This window comes from Acromyrmex echinatior, chromosome 10 (genome assembly GCF_024713525.1).
Source record: "Acromyrmex echinatior isolate Ae372 chromosome 10, ASM2471352v2, whole genome shotgun sequence".
Classification (NCBI taxonomy): Eukaryota; Metazoa; Arthropoda; class Insecta; order Hymenoptera; family Formicidae; genus Acromyrmex; species Acromyrmex echinatior.
This window is the reverse complement of record NC_141861.1, coordinates 8,982,431-8,995,734: the sequence shown is the minus strand read 5'-3', so window position 1 is coordinate 8,995,734 and position 13,304 is coordinate 8,982,431. Positions and strand designations below refer to the sequence as shown.

The 13,304-nt window shown below is 26.5% G+C and overlaps 4 protein-coding genes across 4 annotated transcripts; 3 read left to right on the top strand and 1 right to left on the bottom strand.

The window, feature by feature from the left end:
- The first annotated feature begins 1 nt into the window (after window position 1).
- Window positions 2-3,427, top strand: LOC105150300 (farnesyl pyrophosphate synthase-like). Its single transcript, XM_011063294.2, has 6 exons — window positions 2-890; window positions 1,389-1,529; window positions 1,722-1,925; window positions 2,037-2,201; window positions 2,274-2,480; window positions 2,554-3,427. Exons 1-6 carry the CDS (start codon window positions 753-755, stop codon window positions 2,752-2,754), a joined length of 1,056 nt encoding a protein of 351 aa, XP_011061596.1. The 5' UTR covers window positions 2-752; the 3' UTR covers window positions 2,755-3,427.
- A 376-nt stretch (window positions 3,428-3,803) lies between these two features.
- On the top strand, window positions 3,804-6,197 carry LOC105150296 (farnesyl pyrophosphate synthase-like). Its single transcript, XM_011063289.2, has 6 exons — window positions 3,804-4,035; window positions 4,623-4,763; window positions 4,974-5,177; window positions 5,272-5,439; window positions 5,520-5,732; window positions 5,801-6,197. Exons 1-6 carry the CDS (start codon window positions 3,901-3,903, stop codon window positions 5,999-6,001), a joined length of 1,062 nt encoding a protein of 353 aa, XP_011061591.1. The 5' UTR covers window positions 3,804-3,900; the 3' UTR covers window positions 6,002-6,197.
- Window positions 6,198-6,622: 425 nt separating this feature from the next.
- Window positions 6,623-9,801, top strand: LOC105150295 (farnesyl pyrophosphate synthase). Its single transcript, XM_011063287.2, has 7 exons — window positions 6,623-6,703; window positions 6,885-7,046; window positions 8,030-8,170; window positions 8,485-8,688; window positions 8,791-8,955; window positions 9,073-9,285; window positions 9,358-9,801. Exons 2-7 carry the CDS (start codon window positions 6,906-6,908, stop codon window positions 9,556-9,558), a joined length of 1,065 nt encoding a protein of 354 aa, XP_011061589.1. The 5' UTR covers window positions 6,623-6,703; window positions 6,885-6,905; the 3' UTR covers window positions 9,559-9,801.
- Window positions 9,802-10,498: 697 nt separating this feature from the next.
- On the bottom strand, window positions 10,499-12,842 carry LOC105150294 (putative RNA-binding protein CG14230). The gene is made up of 7 exons (XM_011063286.2): window positions 12,656-12,842; window positions 12,423-12,564; window positions 12,174-12,344; window positions 11,906-12,102; window positions 11,580-11,836; window positions 11,257-11,493; window positions 10,499-11,147 (listed from the first exon to the last, which is right to left on the bottom strand). Exons 2-7 carry the CDS (start codon window positions 12,528-12,530, stop codon window positions 10,993-10,995), a joined length of 1,125 nt encoding a protein of 374 aa, XP_011061588.1. The 5' UTR covers window positions 12,531-12,564; window positions 12,656-12,842; the 3' UTR covers window positions 10,499-10,992.
- Window positions 12,843-13,304: the final 462 nt, after the last annotated feature.

Sequence of the window (13,304 nt, the reverse complement as noted above, 5' to 3'; positions counted from 1 at the left end):
AATAACATTACTTTTAAAATACGCGCCACTATATCTGAGTGTTGAGATGTTGAACTGATATATATATTCATATAAACGAATTAATTTCGAAGAAATGATAATTACGTGCCGAAATGGTTGTCGGACTTTCAATGCAATTAATCTGAATTATTTATAAAAATCTTTTATATAATTAAATGTAATATATATGTGAATAATACATATACATGGTAATATGCAAGTAAAGCTTTTTTGTGTATATATTTTTTTTCGTTTTTGAATAAACAAATACACATTTTAATAATCTAGTATTAAAATTGTGTAATAAACTGCATATGCTGCATTCTGTTTATACTGATTTTTTTTTAATAAAAAAGCATTGTACAAAATATGATAATTTATTATTAAAAAATATCTTTTGAAATTTATGTGACAATCAAATCATATTAATATGTAAATCGCTTTGTTGATCATAAAAAGAACATACATATGTATTGCTATTCGAGGATATATATGTCTAAGCAAAGAATAGCTTTCTCTTTAGTTCTCTTCTCGTATCTTCCTTTCCACTTTATACTTTGAAGTATCTAACGAAGTTTAGTAAGATATAAAGTGGTAATACAAAAGACATAAAAAAATCTAAATTTATCGAAGGAAATTTTTATTTTATCATTTTTTTCTTGTAATTTATTACAATTTTGTTCATGACATAACGGAATTGTTATTTGTCATTCTTCTTAACATTTGTTAAAACTTTAGAATGTTTTACTATAATGGATCAAACGATATGGGTAACCATCAGCGAGGAGGAAAGTCAACAGATGATGGCAATGTGGTCGGACATTGTTCGTGATATTACGGAAGAGATTGAAAATTCTAACTTTTCAGATGTTGCTAAATGGATGGGAAAAGTAGGTCATCATTAATTAAAATAATATATAAATATTATGGTCAAACAGAAAATATTATAAATGTTATAGCCAATGTGGGATGTGTGTGTGTGTGTGTGTGTGTGTGTATGAAATATGTTAAAATTCATTTCATAAATTGATCGATTCATCTCTTAGGATAAATTCCTTTAGGATTATTACTTGTAGAAGTAATACAAAATAATGCAATATCAAATTTCATATTCGTAAATATAAAATTTTAATAAAAATTCTTTCTGTTTCTTTTTTCTGTCTTAAATAGTGTATAAAGTAAAAATAAATCATCATCAATATTTAATAAACAACAATCTAAAGTAATCTTGAAAAAAAGCTAAATAAATAGCACTAGTTTTAGATTTTGAAAATAAAAAAAGCTTTGAGTAATTCAATAATTCAAAAAGCCTAAATACATGAGCCTAGGTACATGAAACAATAAATATCGAATTTAAAAAATATACAGATTGATGTTTCTTTATGCAGGTATTACAGTATACTGTTCCAGGAGGAAAAAAAATTCGCGCTTTAACATTAGTCTATGCCTATAAGGTACTAATACCAAGTGATCAACTTACAGAAGAAAATATTCGTTTAGTACGGATCTTAGCATGGTGTATAGAACTGGTGCGTAAATTTGTTCTTCTTTTCTTTACATTGACACTCATTTTATCCATAATTTAATAAATTAAATGAAAAATGTAATATTTTAATTTATAATAACTTAAAATTAAAGATAATATAATTAGCGATAATTAAAAATATAGTGCAATTAATATTGCAATTAAATATGAACTTAATACATTTATTACTACATAGATGCAAGCCTTTTTGCTCGTGATAGACGACATACAGGATCGATCTTTGATTCGCCGAGGCCAACCATGTTGGTACCGATACAATAGTCTCGGTTTAGCAGCAATCAATGATGGTTTATTGTTAGCGTGTGCTATATTTTATCTAATTAAAAAATATTTCAAAGGGAAAGATTGTTATGTAAATCTACTAGAAACATTCCACGATGTGAGTGAAGATATCTTCTCTTTTCCCAAATATATACATATATACATATATAGATATTAAATAATTTCCTTTTACTTTTTAATTGATCAATTTATGAAAGTATTTCGACAGAATATATTGAAAACAATAATAGGCCAAAGTTTAGATATGCTTTCTACCAATTTCGGCAAGAAACCTGATTTAGATATGTTTACGATGAATCGATATAATTCCATTGTCGAGTACAAAACATCACACTATTCTTTTATTTTGCCAATAACCATAGCAATGCAGTTAGTAAGTGCATCTTAATTTTTTTATACATAAAAAGATTGATTTGTTTTGATAATAATATTGCCATATTTGTAGGCTGGGATAAAAGATCCAGAGATATTCAGGCAAGCAAAAACCATTTTGTTAGAAATGGGGTATCTGCTTCAAGTCCAAGATGATTATTTAGGTTGCTATAGCGATGTTCATGGCAAGGATTATACTGATATACAAGAGGGAAAATGTACATGGTTGATTGTTGTAGCTCTTCAACGTGCCACTCCGGAGCAGCGGAAAATTTTAGAAGTGAGTATCTTTGATTTAAATGTGCGTTGTTTCGTGAAATGCTGTTGTACTAATTCTTTTTCTTATTACGCAGGAATGTTATGGTTCTCCCGATCCGGAAAAAGTAAGACGCGTGAAACAACTTTTCATTGATCTTGATTTACCAAAAATTTATTCTACATACGAAGAAAAAACATATAATCTACTAAAAGAACATATACAACAGATGTCATGCGGGCTTCCACATAGTTTCTTCTTGAATTTATTAAGGAAGATTTATCACAGAGTATCATAAAATAATTATGTATATTGAAGAAATTAATATTTTATCGTGCATTAAAACATTAATATTTAATGCATTAATATTTTATCGTTAAAGTATACAATAAAATCAAATGAGAATTTCTATTAATAATTCAAAAGTATTAAAATGTTATTTCTTTTTATAAAAAAAATATCAGGACATTTTTACAAAGTTTTTTTGTACAGGAAAATATTTTATTTAAAAAAAATTTAATAAAAAAAATTTTTAAGCATTTGGTATTATTTCTTCACTTATTCATAATTTTCTTTTATTAAAATTTTGTGAATAAAGATATTAATTTTACTTATAAAATAGGAACAAATTACAATATATAAACATTATTTATAAACAATAAGATTGGAAACAAGATCGTTTATGTTAAATAACATTACTTTTAAAATACGCGCCACTATATCTGAGTGTTGAGATGTTGAACTGGTATATATATTCATATAAACGAATTAATTTCGAAGAAATGATAATTACGTGCCGAAATGGTTGTCGGACTTTCAATGCAATTAATCTGAATTATTTATAAAAATCTTTTATACAATTAAATGTAATATATATGTGAATAATACATATACATGGTAATATGCAAGTAAAGCTTTTTTGTGTATATATTTTTTTTCGTTTTTGAATAAACAAATACACATTTTAATAATCTAGTATTAAAATTGTGTAATAAACTGCATATGCTGCATTCTGTTTATACTGATTTTTTTTTTATAAAAAAGCATTGTACAAAATATGATAATTTATTATTAAAAAATATCTTTTGAAATTTATGTGACAATAATCAAATCATATTAATATGTAAATCGCTTTGTTGATCATAAAAAGAACATACATATGTATTGCTATTCGAGGATATATATGTCTAAGCAAAGAATAGATTTCTCTTTAGTTCTCTTCTCGTATCTTCCTTTCCACTTTATACTTTGAAGTATCTAACGAAGTTTAGTAAGATATAAAGTGCTTAATACAAAAGACATAAAAAAATCTAAATTTATCGAAGGAAATTTTTATTTCATCATTTTTTTCTTGTAATTTATCACAATTTTGTTGATGACATAACGGAATTGTTATTTGTCATTCTTCTTAACATTTGTTAAAACTTTAGAACGTTTTATTATAATGGATCAAACGATATGGGTAACCATCGAGGAGGAAAGTCAACAGATGATGGCAATGTGGCCGGACATTGTTCGTGATATCACGGAAGAGATTGAAAATTCTAACTTTTCAGATGTTGCTAAATGGATGGAAAAAGTAGGTCATCATTGATTAAAATAATATATAAATATTATGGTCACAAATAAAAAATATTATAAATATTATAGCCAATATGGGATGTATGTGTGTGAAATATGTTAAAATTCATTTGATGTATTGATCGATTCATAGAATAAATTCCTTTAGGATAATTATATGTAGAAGTAATGCAAAATAATGCAATATCAAATTGCATAATCGTAAATATAAAATTTTAATAAAAATTCTCTCTTTCTTTTTTTTCTCAAATAGTGTATAAAATAAAAATAAATCATCATCAAAATTTAATAAGCAACAATCTAATCTGAACTTAAAAAAAAGCTAAATAAATAGCATTAGTTTTAGATTTTATGTAGGAAATAAAAAAAAGCCTTGAGTAATTCAAAAAAACCTGTAAATAGATACATGAAACAATAAATCTCGGATTTAAAAAATATATAAATTGATTGATATTTCTTTATGCAGGTATTACAGTATACTGTTCTAAGAAGAAAAAAGTTCGCGCTTTTACATTAATTTATATCTACAAAAACAATAAGTCATGAACAAATATGCAGCCTAATGATGCTTTCTCTATTTCACAGATATTACAGTACAATGTTCCAGGAGGAAAAAAAAATCGCGCTTTAACATTAGTTTGTGCCTATAAGGTATTAGCACCAAGTGATCAACTTACAGAAGAAAACTTTCGTCTTGCACGAATTGTAGCATGGTGTCTGGAATTGGTAATTCTGTTCTTTTTTTCTTTATCTGACATTGATATGTTTCATGAATTTTAATTCGAATAAATCTAATGCAAATATATAGTTAAAGTTTTAATTTATATTATTTTCAAATTAAAGACAGTATGTTGTACATATAATGAGTGATCTTCATTAAAAATATTAAATATTGCAATTACGATTTATGATATTAAGACATTTATTATTATACAGTTGCAAGCCGCTCTTCTCTTAGTCGACGATATAGAGGACCGATCGTTACTTCGCCGAGGCAAACCATGTTGGTATCGATACAATGATATAGGCCCAGCAGCAATTAATGATAGTTTATTGTTAGAGAGTGCTATATTTTATCTAATTAAAAAATACTTCAAAGGGAAAGATTGTTATGTTAATCTACTAGAAACATTGCACGATGTGAGTGAAGATATGTTCTTGCCAATCGCACATTATGTAAACTATTTTTTTTCTTTCTAATCGAACAATTATATATGTGAAAGTATTTCAACAGATCACATTCAAGACAACTATAGGCCAAAGTTTGGATTTGCTCTCTACCAGTTTTGGTTCTAAGAAACTCAATCTGGATCTATTTACAATGAATCGATATAATTCCATTTGTCAATACAAAGCATCGGAATATTCTTTTATTTTTCCAATAACCGTAGCTATGCAGTTAGTAAGTGTATCTCAGTTTTCTTGAACACGAAAAGACTGATTTACTTTGATGATAATATTGCATTACATTACTTGATCTAGGCCGAAATAAAAGATCTAGAGATGTTCAGTCAAGCAAAATCCATCTTGTCTGAAATGGGACATTTGTTCCAAGTCCAAGATGATTATTTAGGTTGCTATGGGAAATCCGATGTCCATGGCAAGGATTGTAATGATATACAAGACGGAAAATGTACGTGGCTGATTGTTGTAGCTCTTCAATGTGCCACTCCGGAGCAGCGTAAAATTTTAGAAGTGAGTATCATTGATTTAAAAGTGCTTTGTGAAATGCTGTCATACTAATTCTTTTTCTTATTACGCAGGAATGTTACGGCTCTCCCGATCCGGAAAAAATAAGACGCGTGAAACAACTTTTCATTGATCTTGATTTACCAAAAATTTATTCTACATACGAAGAAGAAACATATAATCGACTAAAAGTACATATACAGCAGATATCATGCGGGCTTCCACATAGTCTCTTCTTGAATTTATTAAAGAAGATTTATCACAGAGTGTCATAAAATAATTGTGTATATTGAAGAAATTAATATTTTATCTTGCATTAAAATGTTAATATTTTATGCATTAATATTTTATCATTAAAGTATAGAATAAGATGAAATGGGAAATTCTACTAATATTCGAAAGTATTAAAATGTTATTTCTTTTTATAAAATAATTGTATATGTATATTGAAGAAAGAAACTGATTAATAAATACTTATGCATTGATATTTTATCATTAAATTTAAAATACAAAATAAGATGAAACGAGAGGTGTTCAAGAGTCCTGAAATGTTATTTTGTTGTGAAAAATATCAAAATATCTCTTATAAAGATTTATGTTCAGAAAGATATTTCACTTCAGAAAAATCAAGAAAAAAAATTTTAAAACATTTAGTAATGTCATTTCTAAAATTATTTATAATGTAATTGTTTTATAAAAAATTTTATAAAGATAAATATTCTCGGTTAAAAAACAACATACGAAATGTATTTTTTTGGATAAAAAAAAACAGCAACGACAATTGTTATTTAAATTAAAATCTTTCGATATTTACATGTCAGTTATATGAATTACTGATGTGTATACTGTTTTGTTGATCATAAAAAGATCATACATATGTATTGTTATTCAATGTATCGGGTATATATAACCAAGCAAAGAATAAGTCTATCTTTAGTACTATTTTCATGTTTTCTTTTCCATCTTATCCTCTAAAGGTATTATCAAAATTTAATAAAATACAAAGTACTTCATGTAAAAGGTATACAAAATATATAAAATTTTTATTTCATCATCTTCTTGGCTTGTAACTCATTACAATTTTATTCATGACATAAATCGTCATTGTTACTTACTATTTGTCATATCTTGTGAAACTAACATTTGTTAAAACCTTAGAATTGTTCAATTGTAACATAAATGGCTCATTCCGTGACTCCAACGATAACAAGCAAGGAAGAAAGTCAGCAATTAATGGCAGTGTGGCCGGACGTTATTCGTGATATCAAAGAAGCGATTGAAAATTGTAACATTCCAGATGTTGCAAAATGGATGGAAAAAGTAAGTAATTACACAGGCCAATAAAATTTAGAATGGGGGAGAGGGTCTTATGCTTTGAAAGATACTTCCATAGGATTTTGATACGCTGAAAACATTGTTCGTTTTTTTCCATTACTCTCCATTTGTTAAATAATCACAAAAACAGTTTTTTCCGAAAGTAATTTCTTTATTAATTTTTGCCGGTTAAACAAAAAATGATATCGAGGTCTGTTTTGCGACATTTAATTTAAAAATGTTCCAACAATACTAAAAATATTTTTTCGATTCTTATAAAAATGTTTTATGCAACAAAAATACTTTGGAAAAATCATAAAAAATAAATTGATAAATTTTGAAATATAAAACCAAATAATTCGAAAAAAAAACAATTGTAAAAAATATCTGACAATTTATACTTGTAGCTGTATGTTTCTAGTTTAAATCCTTTTTTGGAAAACTAATTTCCGACCATTTAAAGTCTCGCAAAAGCAGCCCGATTTGATTAATGCATCAGGTCTTTTAAAATTCAGAACGCAAGATCTCCATAAATTTTGTCGGCCTGTGTTATTAATTAAAAGCTAAATATTATAATAGCCAAGTAGGATGTAACAGATGATGTGATCAAAACTTATATATATATTTGAAGAACTAATCGATTCAAAATAAATTCTTTCAGCATGATTATAAAAAATACAATATAATACAATATCATTATGACAAAATTAATAATCATGAATATAAAAATTTTAAATAAGAATTTATTCTTTTTGTTTCTTTTTCTCAAATAATGTCTAAATTTAGAAAAATAAAAACATCATCGAAATTTGAAAATATCTTAAGGAAAATGTTTAAACAAATAGAATCAGATAAATAGTTTCAGATTTTGTAGAAAATAAAAAAGACATCAAGTATTTTTAATATTTTAATAATTCAAAAATTATAATAAAACGAAACACTAAACATTAGAGTTGAACAAGTACGTACATTGATGTTTCTTTATGTAGGTACTACAATATAATGTTCCACATGGAAAGAAAAATCGCGGTTTAGGGCTAGTTTATGCCTACAAATTATTAGTACCAAGTGATCAACTGACAGAAGAAAACATTCGTCTAGCCAGGATTTTAGCATGGTGTGTGGAATTGGTACGTAAAATTCGTTATTCTTTTCTTGATATCGATATTTTTCATAAACTTTAAAGGCCGGTTGTTGCACCTTTTGATAAATTTTACTTGTGAGGTAAATCTGGCAATCCGCGCGTATGATTGGGTAAATCTTGTTACTTACCCAATAGGTAAAATTTATCAAAAGGTGGAACAACCGGCATTAAATGAATCAAATGCAAAGTATACTTAAGATTTTAATTATAATACCTTCAAATCAAAGAAACAGTATAGTGTATAATAATCATTTTAATTATTAAATATAATTACGAATTAAACGACATTTACCTATACAGATGCAAGCTTATTTCTCCATAATGGATGATATAGAAGACCAATCGTTATTTCGCCGAGGCCAATTATGTTGGTACCGATACGATGATCTCGGTTTAGCAGCAATCAACGATTCTTTTATGTTACAGGGCTCTATATTTTATTTAATTCAAAAACACTTCAAAGGAAAAGATTGTTATGTTAAGCTACTAGAAATATTCCAGGATGTGAGTAAAGATATATCTTCCTTTTTTTCCGATATATCCATTATCTAAATATTCTTTCCTTTTCCTTTTCAATCGAGCAATTATATATGAAAATTTTGACAGACTATAATGAAGGCAGCAATGGGCCAAAGTTTAGATTTGCTTTCTACTAATTTTGGTAACAGACCAAATTTGGATTTATTTACGATGAATCAATATAATTCCATTATCGAATTCAAAACAGCGTATTATTCAACTTGTTTGCCAGTAATTGTAGCAATGCATTTAGTAAGTGTACCGTAATTATATATATATATATATATATATATATATATATATATATTATACACGAAAATTGATTCGTTTGATAATAATTGATAAATAATAATATGTTACTTGTTGTAGGCTGGAATAAAAGATCAAGAGATGTTCAGGGAAGCAACAACCATCTTAACAGAAATAGGATGTTTGTTTCAAATTCAAGATGATTATTTGGATTGTTATGGGGACTTTGAAATCTGTGGCAAAGATAATACTGATATCCAGGAAGGGAAATGTACGTGGTTTATTGTTGAAGCGCTTCAACGCGTTACTTCACAGCAGCGTAAAATATTAGAAGTGAGTATCATTTGTTAAATGTGTTGCTTCATCGAACGCTGTTATAATAACTCTTTCTTTTTTTATACATAGGAGTCTTACGGAAATTTGGATCGAGAGAAGGTACAACGCGTGAAACAATTATTCAGTGACTTAAATTTGTTGGACGCTTATTTCAAATACGAAGAAGAAACATATAATTTGATAAATGTACACATAAAGCAGATGTCGTCCGGACTTCCACACAATATTTTTTTTGATATGTTAAAGAAATTTTATCACAGAACGTCATAAATAACTATATATTAACAAAAGAAACTAATATGTAATACTTTATTTTACTAAATGTAATACTTTATTTTATTAAATGTAATACTTTATTATTAAATTTATAATATAGAGTAAGATGAAACAAAAAGTGTTCTACAAGAGAATGAATTAAAACGTTATTTCAAAGTGAAATACATTAAAAAATGTACATGTGTTTTACAAAATTTTATATACTGGCAAATATCTAAATAAAAAATTTCTAAAGCATTTTATATTATCACTTCTTAAATTATTTATAATGTCTTTTTGTTATAAAAAAAAATTTATTTTATGGACAAAGATGTCAATTTTAATTAGAAGAACAAATTATAATGTGCAGGCACTTTTCATAAAAATTTTATGTAATTAAATGCAATATGTTACATATACATGGTAGAATGCATGTAAAGCCATTTATGTACATCTTTCTGTCATTTCTAAATGTTTATTTTAATGATAAACCTTAGTGAACAGACCATCGAGCTGAACCTCGAACCGCGAGCATTTCGGCTAACTTTCATTGTTTTTTTCTGATCAAAAATTTATGCAGTAGTGCATTCTGTTTATACGATTTTTTAAAAACATACAAAATGATAATTTATCGTTTTTAAACACATTTTTTGAAATTTACATGAAAATCATATGGATTAGCAATCTGTTTTATTGGTTATAAAACGATCATACATATGTATTGTTATTGTATCAGATATATACATATATGTATCTAAGCAGTAAGTCTAATAATAAGTCTAAGCAAAAAAATCTCTTTTCAATTCTCTTTTTGTATCTTCTTTTCTATCTTATCCTCTAAAAAAACTAACAAAATTTAATAAGATTAAATTTTGTTAGTTTCTTTAGAGGATAAGATGGATTAAACACGTATACAATGTGTTTAATACAACAGGTTTGATATAAAAAATATAAATTTGACAAAGAAATTTTTATTTTATTGTTTTTTAATTTGTAATTTGTAACAATTTTATTCATGACATATTGAATCGTCATTATTGCTTGTCATATGTATCATATTTTTTAAAATTTCTAAAACTTCAGCATATATGGTTCTTCGAATATAACATAAATGTCTAAATCCGCAACTTAAATGATATGGATAACGATAAGGAAAAAATCAGTAGATGATGACACTGTGGCCAGACATTGTTTATAATATCACGGAAGAGATTGAGAACTTTTCAGATATTGTTAAATGGACAAAAAAGTAGGTTGACTAAATTATTATATAATAGTCAATGTGAGGGCTAAAGATGTAATAAAAATTCATGATGTATATATGTATTTATGATGTAACAAATTTATTTTTATATATAAATTTTTTATATTTATATAAAATAATTTTAGTTTTGTATTTATTATTACATCTTTTTACAAATATAGATATTCAAAAAGAATAAAAAAATACTATTGAGATTTTTTTATTTTTCTTTTCTTACCATAGGGCTGATGTCTCCTTATGTTATTACGAATTTTCATACGTACAATTGTTTTTAATTCACGTCTTAAATTGTTAAGTGTATCATTTGAAGCAGCTTCTGTACTGAAGAATTTTACAGCTTCTAAAAAAAAATATATATATGTATGTGTGTGTGTGTGTGTGTGTGTGTATATATATATATATTTATAGTATCAACTTAAATGCTTCGATGGTTTTTTTATTATACGTACCATTAAATCTTACATCATTGCTATCAAAAAATAGAGTATCTTTATGGCCAAATGGGATATTTTCTTGAATGTCTTCTTTAGTTTCATCAACCATTTGATTATTTATATCTGGTGCTTCAGGTGTATTCTCTTCACCAGATGAATCATATTTAAATGCATTATTTGCATTAAAATTAAATTTAAAATGTTGGGTTTTAATATTTTCCACTGTGGATGTATCATTATCCTTGATATTTTCTGAAAATGAATCAAGAAATTGAAATAATGTATGTACAGACATAAAATAATAAAAATATAAAAATGTAATATTTTTTAATAAATACCTGTGTCATCTCTTTCCTTTCCATGTAATTTTAATAAACTAAATTCTCCTTTCTGTTTCAAGCTTTCTGTCAGAGTATCAGATACAGTATAATAAATATCCTTTGACACTTCTGGTTCGGGAATTGCAGGATCTGTCATTTCTGGCATGAATTTATTACATTTCTTTTTTTTCTCCTTAGTTTCTGATTGAATAGGTTTCACTTCATATTCACAGTGTCCATTTTCAGTTGGATCATATCGTATCATCAATTCTTTCCTGTAAATACTTTATCATTAGATATCCAAAGCAACAATCATAAGTTCTTATTTATTTAAATATTCTTACTTAATAGATTTCATTTCTGGATTTTTTATAGTAAGTGGTGTTCCTAAAATGCCCTCTAAAATATCCAATTGTTTTTCCTTCTCCTTCTGCAAATTACACTCATCGGTATCCTCAACAACTTTACTTTCTTTGGTCTGATTATCTTCTTCTGTGAAACGATCATCCAGTGTAAAACGTGCATCATTTCCAAGAGTAATCTGTAATGAGTATAAATAAATACTATTAGTACTATTATTGAAAAAAATAAAACAAAGTATCAAATGCTTACCTTTTTACGTTTCTTAACTTTAAATTCATCTTCATTCCATAAAAAATTCTTTTCATTGTTATTGTCATCGTCACTGTCAAACAAATCTCTCTTGGTTTTTTCCTTTTGTTTTATGTCTTGCTGTTCATTAACATCATCAAATATAATTTTTTTATTGTTTGTAGTATTATCCTAAAAAAAATAATAATCTTATAAGTACAATATATACATATAAAATACAATACAATTACAATACATGAATAAACCCACTAAGTTCTTTAATGCTTGCTGTATAAATTGTCCCTTTGCTTTGAATGCCTGTTTCTTCTCCTTCAAGGATTGCAAGCGTTTTTTCTCGGACTCAGTAATTACACTCATTTTAGAACTACTATAATCCAGAAAAAAAGACTATCTACAACAGAATTGAAATGTTATAAATTTTATATAACCTCAATTGCTATCGAAAAATTGTTGATTATATAGAATATATAGACTTAACTTACAAATGAAAAAGTTCTACTCCTACGTGTTTTCGTTAGTAGAATATGAAGATAATAATTAAAATTGTTGCTACACATAAAAAAATAATATTTTATTAATTTAAATGCATACAAGTGCACCATACATGAACACAAACGTATATAATGAAACGATCTCAGCGCCTCTCAGCGCTTTCCCCACGACATAAAAAAAGAGTGGAACAATGAATGAAAATTTGTCACATGACGAGTAGTAGGAAATTGCGCCAAATATAAACTATTATAACATGCGTGCATTTGATTTTTAAACTTGTCATTGACAAGATATTAATAAAAATAACGATCGATATTTTTACAGGAGTTAGCGTGATTATTCTGGAGCAGTTTGATTCATTCTGTGGAAATTGAAAAACGCTGACATTATCAATCGTTTTAACTGTTCTAAATTAATAATTCTAGTTCTAAATACGGGCCACATTATTGAGTAATCACGCTAACTCCTGTAAAAATATCGATCGTTATTTTTATTAATATCTTGAAAAAAATATTTTTATTACTACTCGGGAAAAATATTTTATATATAATTCTATATAATTATATATAATTTTATATATAATCCTGGTAAGCTGACATCAAAATGATGTCATTTAACGTCACTTGATGTCAAAATGAC